Source organism: Eubalaena glacialis, chromosome X (genome assembly GCF_028564815.1).
Source record: "Eubalaena glacialis isolate mEubGla1 chromosome X, mEubGla1.1.hap2.+ XY, whole genome shotgun sequence".
Lineage (NCBI taxonomy): Eukaryota > Metazoa > Chordata > Mammalia > Artiodactyla > Balaenidae > Eubalaena > Eubalaena glacialis.
In genome coordinates, this window is record NC_083736.1 from 34,921,629 (window position 1) to 34,931,064 (window position 9,436).

At 41.4% G+C, this 9,436-nt stretch overlaps 1 protein-coding gene across 1 annotated transcript in view; it reads left to right on the forward strand.

The window, feature by feature from the left end:
• The window catches only part of LOC133082046 (cytochrome b-245 heavy chain), a 31,702-nt gene extending 25,111 nt beyond the window's left edge, over positions 1–6,591 (forward strand). Inside the window, exons 10-13 of the mRNA XM_061178448.1 lie at positions 255–417; positions 2,072–2,218; positions 4,456–4,580; positions 6,404–6,591. Coding sequence (XP_061034431.1) covers positions 255–417; positions 2,072–2,218; positions 4,456–4,580; positions 6,404–6,530 — 562 coding nt within the window. The 3' untranslated portion in view covers positions 6,531–6,591. The remainder of the gene's footprint in view (positions 1–254; positions 418–2,071; positions 2,219–4,455; positions 4,581–6,403) is intronic.
• The last annotated feature ends 2,845 nt before the right edge of the window (positions 6,592–9,436 follow it).

The following is a 9,436-nucleotide window of genomic DNA, read 5'->3' on the forward strand; positions in this document are numbered from 1 at the left end:
TGGGGACATGAAAAAAACACCCCTGAGAATTACCAAAGGTTTTCAGTTAGCTAAAAATTCCTCTTCTTACTTCCAACCCCGACGTTCACACTGAGTTGGTTACTTGAAAGCTATCTCACAGAACAAAGTGTCACATCAGTACATTGTCCCAGTTTGAAGTGACATGTTACACACCTGCAGTGATAATGTGTGCCCCATCCTCCTCTGAAGAGCAAGGTATCCGTGTAACTATCTCCCCCCATGCTTCCCTCCAGGATAGCTGTTGACGGGCCCTTCGGCACCGCCAGTGAAGATGTGTTCAGTTACGAGGTGGTGATGTTGGTGGGAGCAGGGATTGGGGTCACGCCCTTTGCATCCATTCTCAAGTCGATCTGGTACAAATATTGCAATAAAGCCCCCAATCTGAGGCTCAAAAAGGTAGGTTCTTTTCTTTTTCAGAGGGCTTGGAGCATTCATCACAGTCTTCCAAGTGAAGCCTCAAAGAGCCTTCAGGGCAGAGGCTGGCAGAGACTGGGGGAAGTGAAGACAAGTTCTAGGTGGTTTCAGAGAGGCAGGCTTTGCACAAAAGGGCTATTTGACAAGTCAAAGGTGCTTCTGGGAATTCCCTGGCGGTCCAGTGGTTAGGACTCGGCGCTTTCACTGCCAAGGGTGCTGGTTTGATCCCTGGTCGGGGAACTAAGATCCCGCAAGCCATGCGTGGCACAGCCAAAAAAATAAACAAACAAACAAATAAATAAATGTGGTTCTGTATAAGCAGGCCTATTATTGAAAGTACAAATATACTGTATTTGTATAGCATTACTGGAAATTCAGAAGAGAGTTGGGAATAGAAAGTATTCACAACCCCAATCCAATAGTTATCCTTTTTGTAAATTCTCTTCCAACATGTTTACATATTTTTAGAAAGCTGTATATATTGAGTATGTACAATTTCATGTCCTGCTCTTCCTAAAACATATAGTATTTTTCAGTGTTGTCACAAGCTTGCTAATAATCATTTTCGATGATTCTTTCATGTTCCATTGAGAGGATAGAATAATTTTTCTATCATCTTATGTTAGATATTGACATGGATTCCATTTCCAGCCCCCAGCACATTTATTTGCAGGGGGGGGGGCAGGAGACATGTCCTTTCGTGACACTTTTACTTTTTTACTTTCTTATGGCTGTCTCCTCAGAATAAAGTCCTGGGGGATTTTTTGGTTACATGTAAGTTTGGTTTCATTGCCCAATAAAGGGCATCTTTAATAAAGCTTGAGTCATTCTAATAGCTGTAGAGATAACCTCTAATAGGCACGTTGAGCTTACCTTGACTTTTCATTCTCCCCTTCCCCTCTTTTCGATGTGGAGGAGGTGTGGGTAGAACTACTTTTTCCCCTACGAATTCAGGGAAGTCTGGCAGTAGCGGGTAGGGAAGTAGCGCGGTGGCAGCCATGGCTCGTCTAGATCCTATTGGTCTTTCTGAGAGGAGGATCAAAGGAAGCCGGGGATCCTAGGAGGGCAAGAGCAGACCCAGGGGGAAAGTGGTGGGCTAATGTTTTCTTCTTCAGCTACGGATTTCTGAGAACAAGCTATTTATTTACTGCCCTGCCGTGTGAAGGCCAGAGCAGGTTCATGTGAGCTAGTTTGTCAAATATCTAGAGCTTTCTGAAAACCCATTTTTCCAGGCATTCTGAGCAGCAGGGAAAAGTGGAGGTGGGGAGGGTAGAAATCCATATTTCAATGCTGATAGGTCCCTATTTAAATATAATCTGCTTGACTCACAGATATAGAGAAAGAACTGGTGGTCACCAGTGGGGAGAGGGAAGTGGGGAGGGGCAAGACAGGGGTGGGGGATTAAGAGGTACAAACGACCATGTGTAAAATAAATAAGCTATGAGGATATAATGTACAACATGGGGAATATAGCCAATATTTTATAATAACTATAAATGGAGTATAACTTTTAAAATTGTGAATCACTCTATTATATACCTGTAACTTATATGATATTATACATCAACTATCCTTCAAAAAAAGATAAAAATAAAAAAAGAAACATAATCTGCTTCACGGTCTGTCCCCCTCTCAGATCTACTTCTACTGGCTGTGCCGGGACACACATGCCTTTGAGTGGTTTGCAGACCTGCTGCAGCTGCTGGAGACCCAGATGCAGGAGAAGGACAACGCCGGCTTCCTCAGCTACAACATCTACCTCACTGGCTGGGATGAGACTCAGGTGAGGACAAGATCCCCAATCTCAGGTCCCTCCCACAGTGCCCAGGGCTTACCGACTTCCCCTTGGTTATTTGAATGTCTTGTGTACTGTTTTTAAGAACAGTCGATGGGTTCGGGTGATCCAGCACATTCACTCTGACTCAGTATCCCCATTTGTTCAGACGGTTGATATTAGATTCAAAGTTGGTATCTGTGGGACGGGTCAAAGCTAGGGAGCCTACAAGGGAATCAAAGCCATGACTTTGGCCTTGTTAGAGCAATGTCTCCACCAGGGGTATCGAACCAGATGGACAAGATGATCTACGGGGTTATGGGAAGAAAATAGAGAAAAGATCAGCTCTCTCTCTCTCTCTCTCTCTCTCTCTCTCTCTCTCTGTGTCTGTATTTATATATACACATGCATATACATATATATGTATACACATGCATATATATGTGTATATATTCCTTTAATTTATGTTTATGCATGTTTTATACTATACATAATACATTTAATAAGGAGTCATAATAACTGGCAATAGTTATTAAGCATATGCTTGTGCCAAGTATTGTTCTTAGTGTTTACATAGATTGTCTAATTAAATCCTCAAAGCAACCTTATGAAGTAGCTATTATTCTTTTCCAGATTTTACAGATGGGGAAGCCAAGGCCCAGAACAGGTTAGGTCATTTGTCCAAGGGCATCCAAGTAATAAATGCTCCAGAACCTGTACTCTTATTACTCCTAGTAGCTCATGATTATCATTTGTAAATAAATCAATATATATCTAATGAAGGTGATATATATATATATGTATATATGAGGGGTGTGTGTGTATGTGTATATGTATATATGTGTGTGTAGTATGTGTATATGTATATATGTATATGTATATATACTTTCTCCCTCCTGAGACATTTAGCAATGGAGATGTGAATTTTCGACTGAGAAGACGATTACAGTTAATTACAATTATTGATAAGATAATCACAATTCACAAGACAGCCCCCCACAGCAAAGAATTATCTGGCCCCAAATGTCCAAAGTGATGAGACTGAGAAACTCAGAAACAAGTTAATGATTCCTAGGGGGTAACATCTTTCTAAATAAGGAGACATTCATGACTTGGCCTGGAAGCAGCCACTGCCTCAGATGGCCATCCCCACACATTGGCTCCTCACCCAAGACATTTTTCACATGCACCTGGTCCCTGTGAAAACTGACTTCTTCTCATTTAGATTTTGGCATATCGCTCATCATAGGTTCTCCAAGTCTTAGGAAAGGCTTGTTGCAAACGTAGGTCCAGGGACACATGACCATGAAAATTGCTGCTCCAGAAAAAGTGGTTTTAAGATGGCACTTCTGCAATTTAAAAACGAAACAACAACAACAAAATGTGATCAAAATGAAACCCAGGGGAAAAAATGTATAATATATAAATTGCTTTGCAGTTTTGTTTTTTTCAAAAGCCAGACACAGTTTTTTAAGTGGGAAATCTCTTTGCATTGAAAAAGAGTTATTTTGCTTTGCAAAACTTTGTCCCTACAGGATTATTAAACCAGGGTAATCACCCTTCTTAACCTCTTCCATCCCATCATCCATTCCCTGTCCAGTGAATGTAAAATCTGATTTGATTGTTAAATAAATGTAATTAACCATTTTTATTTAAAAAAAATACCTGTTGTTCAAACTGAGGCCCCCTAGAATGGTCACAGGAAACAACACATGACTCTGCACACACACACACACACACACACACACACACATATACAGAGAATAGCTTTAGGCTTGGTTTGATGTCTCATTACATTACCAAAATATGTGTACATTTTAGTCTATGGTTGTCTTAATTCTTAGTGATTCTCCCAAAGGAGCGGGAGTATATTAGGGTGAGAAAAGACTGTCAGACGTACTGCAGAGAGAAAAACACAGTGAGATAGAGAATTTAAATCCTACCCACACTTCAAAGTCTGGCTCAAATGCGGCCACCCTGAAACCTTCCCATATCCTCCCACCCGTGCTCCCTTCTTTGTCCTCATGGAGATGTTTGTGCCTCCTCTATGGTCTCCCTTTCTAGACTGTAAATTGCTTGAGAACTGGTTTGTTCAGTGTTGACCTTCTAGCTTCCAGCATGGTGCCTTGCCCCAAATACATACAGTTAGAATGGTAATTAGAGCTTGGTTTGTGAGATATGTAAGTATATCTGTGTGTGTTTATACAGCATGCCTCTTTTGTCTGAATTCATGTCCTTTCCTGCAGGCCAATCACTTTGCTGTGCACCATGACGAGGAGAAAGATGTGATCACAGGCCTGAAACAAAAGACCTTGTATGGACGGCCCAACTGGGATAATGAGTTCAATACCATTGGGAGTCAACACCCCAAGTAAGGAGTTCCCCCACCAAGGTGTTCTTGAGGCTCATGGTCTACGTAAAGCAACAGCTTCCAAACATGGCTAGATTTATATATTCCAGAAACTAAAATACCTAGATTACCATATTCACACCCATAAAAGGTTCTAGATGTCTCTGACTTCAAGAGGAAGTCTTTAAATCACACCAAAATTGACTGGAGAGTTCCAAACAAAGATTCCCAGGCCCCACCTCAGACTTTCTGAACCCTGTTCCCCCCAAATAGGCCCATAACTCAGTTCTTTTCTTTCACCTCCTAAATTTCAGTCGTGTATCTACTTCTATTAATTCTCTATGATTTATATTTATTACTAAGGAGACACTGTCCCCACTTTCCTTTATAGTTTTTGGGTCCAAGATCATAAGTTGACAGATATTCCAGGTCCTTCCTGCCCTCACTAAAGCTTTGGTCATCATGAAACTAGATGTTCTATAATATAAAAGACAGCTCCCCACAACAAAGAATTCCCTGACCTAAAATGTGAGGAGTGCTGAGGTTGAGAAACTGTTTTAGGTCAGTTTTCGTTGTGCTACTATTCCTTGGTATTTCTAAGTTTTTCCTGCCTACTGTACTGGCTGTTCTTGAAACTCTTATCAGTCATTTACACTTTAGAGTGAATGAGGCTTGGTTGGTTTCTTGAATGGATTGAGTGGTAAAAGGAAGTAGCTTAAGAAAGAGACAGGATGCAAAGGAAGCACTACAGTTCTTGCTTGTCTCACAAGCTTATCCTCTTCCGTTCTCTAGATTTTCAGATTCTCCCTTTTCTTCTTTATAGTCGCAAACATTTCTCAGAACATCTCCAGGCAACCTTTATTTGCCTTAGTTTACTAGGACTTCTAACAGTGAAGCTCAAGAGGAGAAGTGCTACTTACCTGTCTCTTGGCTTCAGGCTCCATTTCCACTCTTCCATGCTCTCCTGTGTATCGTGGCGGGCTAGAAGTCTGAAAACTGCATTTCTAAAATCTAGAACATATGACAAACTCAAGAAATCACCATAAATACACTCTTTACGCCATTGCTTCTTACACTTTAATGAACATATAAATCACTTGGGGAAGCTTTTTGAAACGCTGATTTAGTACATGTGGGGTAGGGCCAAAGAATCTGCATTCTTGGTTTTGAATAGATTTTTGAGTTTTACTGAAATCTTACGTGAACAAGAAATTGGAAATACAATCACATCAAAGAACAAATTGTCACGGCTTTGACATTTAAGCCAAACCAATTTTGTAGGGCAGATTTCAAAAAAGTGTGAAGTTATAACAACTTAAAAACACCGTTGACCTACTTTAAGAATCTGCATTCTTAAAACGGACACCGAGGCTACTGGTCCAGAAACAGAGCTAGAGGAGCAAGGCTTTAGAGTCTAAAATGTTGAGGGATGAAGCCACACGAAGCTGTTGGCAGAGGGGGTGTTTCTGAAGCGGGTTTGTCCTTGATTTTAAGATGCTGGAGTGTTTGGGGACACAGAGCCCTGAAGGGCAGTAGCCCACAGGCTCACAAATTCACCCTCATTTTCTCTGTAGTAGAAGTTTCCGCAAACCCTGCTTGCATGTCATTTTTTCAGAGAAGTCAGCTGCCTTTTGAAGTAGCCAGCTGCCCGCCCCTCCCATCCCCGCAAACAGGGCCAAGCCACGCTCCCTCATGGTAACCTGAACTCTGTCATTTGCGGAAGGACAAAGGAGCAGAGGGGACTCTGCCCTGAGGCCTGAAATCAATAGGAAATCCCCCCACGTGCTTTGCAATTGAGCCCATCCCAAAGCCTGAAACTGTCTTTTTTTTTTCTTTCCCAAAAGTACCAGAATAGGAGTTTTCCTCTGTGGACCGGAAGCCTTGGCTGAAACCCTCAATAAACAGTGCATCTCCAACTCCGACTCTGGCCCCAGGGGAGTGCATTTCATTTTCAATAAGGAAAATTTCTAACTAGTCTCTTCCATGAGGAAATAAATGTGGGTTGTACCGCCAAATGCCCCAAAAATGCTAGTTGATAATGTAAGTTCCCTCCTTTAAAGAAAAAGAAAGAAAGAGAAACTATAATGTGATGATTTGCCCTGAAAGGAATGTCAAAGATTGTTTAACAGTGATAAATTTGCATTTGTATGGGGCTTTATGGTTTTCAGAGCAATTATATACACATTTTTTCATTTTGTTTCCTCACAGTGATTCCAGAGAAAGGTAGGGCAAGGATTCTCAGACTCGGGTCTTAGGATTAAAAAATGGGGACTCAAAATGGTGAAGTAGCTTCCCTAAGATTAAAGCTGAGACTGGCTCTAGACCATCTGACTCTAGATTTGGTGATCTTTCAGCAATACCAGGCTGCCTGGAAATAGGTTTGTATACTCCCCAAAAGAAGAAGCAAACCAGGGAGTAACTATTCATATTCCCTTTTGTGTCATCTTTGTTATCATTATTGTCCTATCAAAGGAAATTTTCCAAATAAGAGATAATATATGCTGAGAGTGATTCATCACTTAATGGTGACAGCACACTCCAGTTTACCAATGCAGCAGCCTAACTGGGTCAGAGATTCCTCCTACAAAAGAATATTAGACTGACCGGAATTAATGTATGCCCCAGCAGAGAGTGGATACTCAATGAAAGTTTGCTGAATGAATGAATGAATGAAAGGACATTTAAAACCATACAATGCCAGGGTAGAACTAATTGAAAGCTTTAAATGGAATTATCTGAGGAAATCACTTCTGAGACTCTTGTTGACCAAAGGAACCTGATTCTCTTGAAGGTAAAGAACAGGCTAAGGCTAGTAACCAATAGGTTGTCCTGTCCAAACATTTTTATTTGAAACATGCAGGAAAGGGAGATAGAGGCAGAGAACTGAACTCCTGTCCGAACTCTGGCTGGCTCCTTTAGTCCTGCTCCTTATGCTATGAAAGAAATGCAAACTGATTTATTGCCGGAAACGGTCTCCTCCAGCCAGCACTTGTGAATCTGAAATTAAGAATTGTGACAAATATGTATCTGATACGCCCATCTGCTTTAAATAGCATCCACACTTTGTTTTACGTAAATACACATGCAAAAGAGATCTTACTGGTGTAACTAACGATTTATTGTTCTATCATCATGAGCATGATGAAATTTACATCCCAGAAACTAAAATCCCTAGCTTACTGTGTAGGTATTGGATTCATACCCAGTAGAATGTTCTGGATATCCGTGAGTTTGAGAGTCTCTAAATCACTGTTAATGTGGCCAGAAAGGTTTTTATTTCCCCCTCAGGACTGCTCCTACTTCTGGGAACTAAAAACAGGTTTATTTGTTATATCCTCTGGGGCCACAGATATTTAGAAGTATTCCACTTTGATAATGAGAAAGAAAGAGAAGGGAGCAGGGGGGAAGGGCAGAAGATGGGGTTAGGAGGAAAGGGGAGGGAAGGGGGAAGAGAATAGAAGGAGAGTGAGAGAAAGCAAAAAAAGGCAAAAGGGAAGGGTAGGTGAAGGGGGTCACTTTCTACCCCAGATTTCTTAAAGTCTTATACGTATTGAATGTAATTGCAGGAGCTACACACATATTCATTTTATTTTGATAACATATGGTATTGAATCTGAAATTCTGGCCATGAATTTGATGCTGAGTGGGCATATTCAGGGGACTGGGCTGAACTAGTAAGAACTCAGTTGTTCCTTTGGGTTCCCAGGATGCCCCGGGCACTGAGGGTCGGTCCTGACAAGTCAGGCTTGCTTTGAGAATGTCACCTCCCCACAATGTCCCAAGACTGTTTCTGCAAAGAGAAACTTAGGTCCAGCCTGTTCCCAGTGCACCCCAGGTATCAGTTCATTCATTCAACAAACTTTTATTGGGCTATTACTATGACTCAGGCTCTGTGTTGATAGCTTCAGTTCTTTACACCAAAGTGTGAGCCAGAGGGGGAACCAGAGTTATAAGGAGTCTGACAATCTGGGCCCTCGCTCACCTGTGTGGCATAAGGAAAACCAACTCCATTTGTTGCTCTGAAAATGTTTCTCCAGGGTTTTCTATTTTTGACACCAACAGAGTTACCAAAATAGAGAGATCTGCCCTGTGTTATCCTGGTTATGAGATGAAAAATGAGTGTAAAAGCTCTTGTCATTATGAGAGCTTCCTTCTCCATTCTTCTCCCCAGCCGTCGGCTGCCTGCACAGCTCTTTTAGCATTTAGTATTTAGTAACAGGTACTGAGAAAACGATTAAGCATTGTTTATAATCTCAAGGCTATGAAGGCTTTTCGTATTTCTTTTGCTTTTGCAACACTGCATTTATGAAATTTGAATACTTGTAGATGTTGTGTGTGAATAGTTTACGGGGGGTGGGGGGACCCTGGGAGATAATTCTTGGGAAGAACTATCAAAACTGTGCTCAATTATTAAAATGAATGAGCTCTCTCTGTGTCTGTGTTATTGATCTTCATATTCAAGTGTGGATTCAGATGGCAAAGATTTTCTCTGCCCCAGCGGGATTGAGATTCTCTGTGTTTTTGTAGATATGTCAAACACTGCACAATGTCTGGATTGAGAAGGGAAAGCTGAGTACTGAGTTCTGTACTAATGTCCTGGTGACCCTCACAGCACTGGTATAAGGGAATGGACAAGGGAGTGTCACCTGACATTGCAGACAGAATTTCAAAGGCAAAGAAGTCCTAGTGTAAGACGTCTTTTTTTCATTTCCACTCACCTTTTTGGTTCTAACTTTGCAATTAGCTGCCATCAAATCAGGTTGTGAGTGTATATATATATGTGCTCATGGTTCTGTACTGGTCATTGTTCTAAGTGAGCCAACCAGTTATGATTTGCCCCCCCCCCCCATGTAGGAAAGGGATAGAGGTGTGGACAT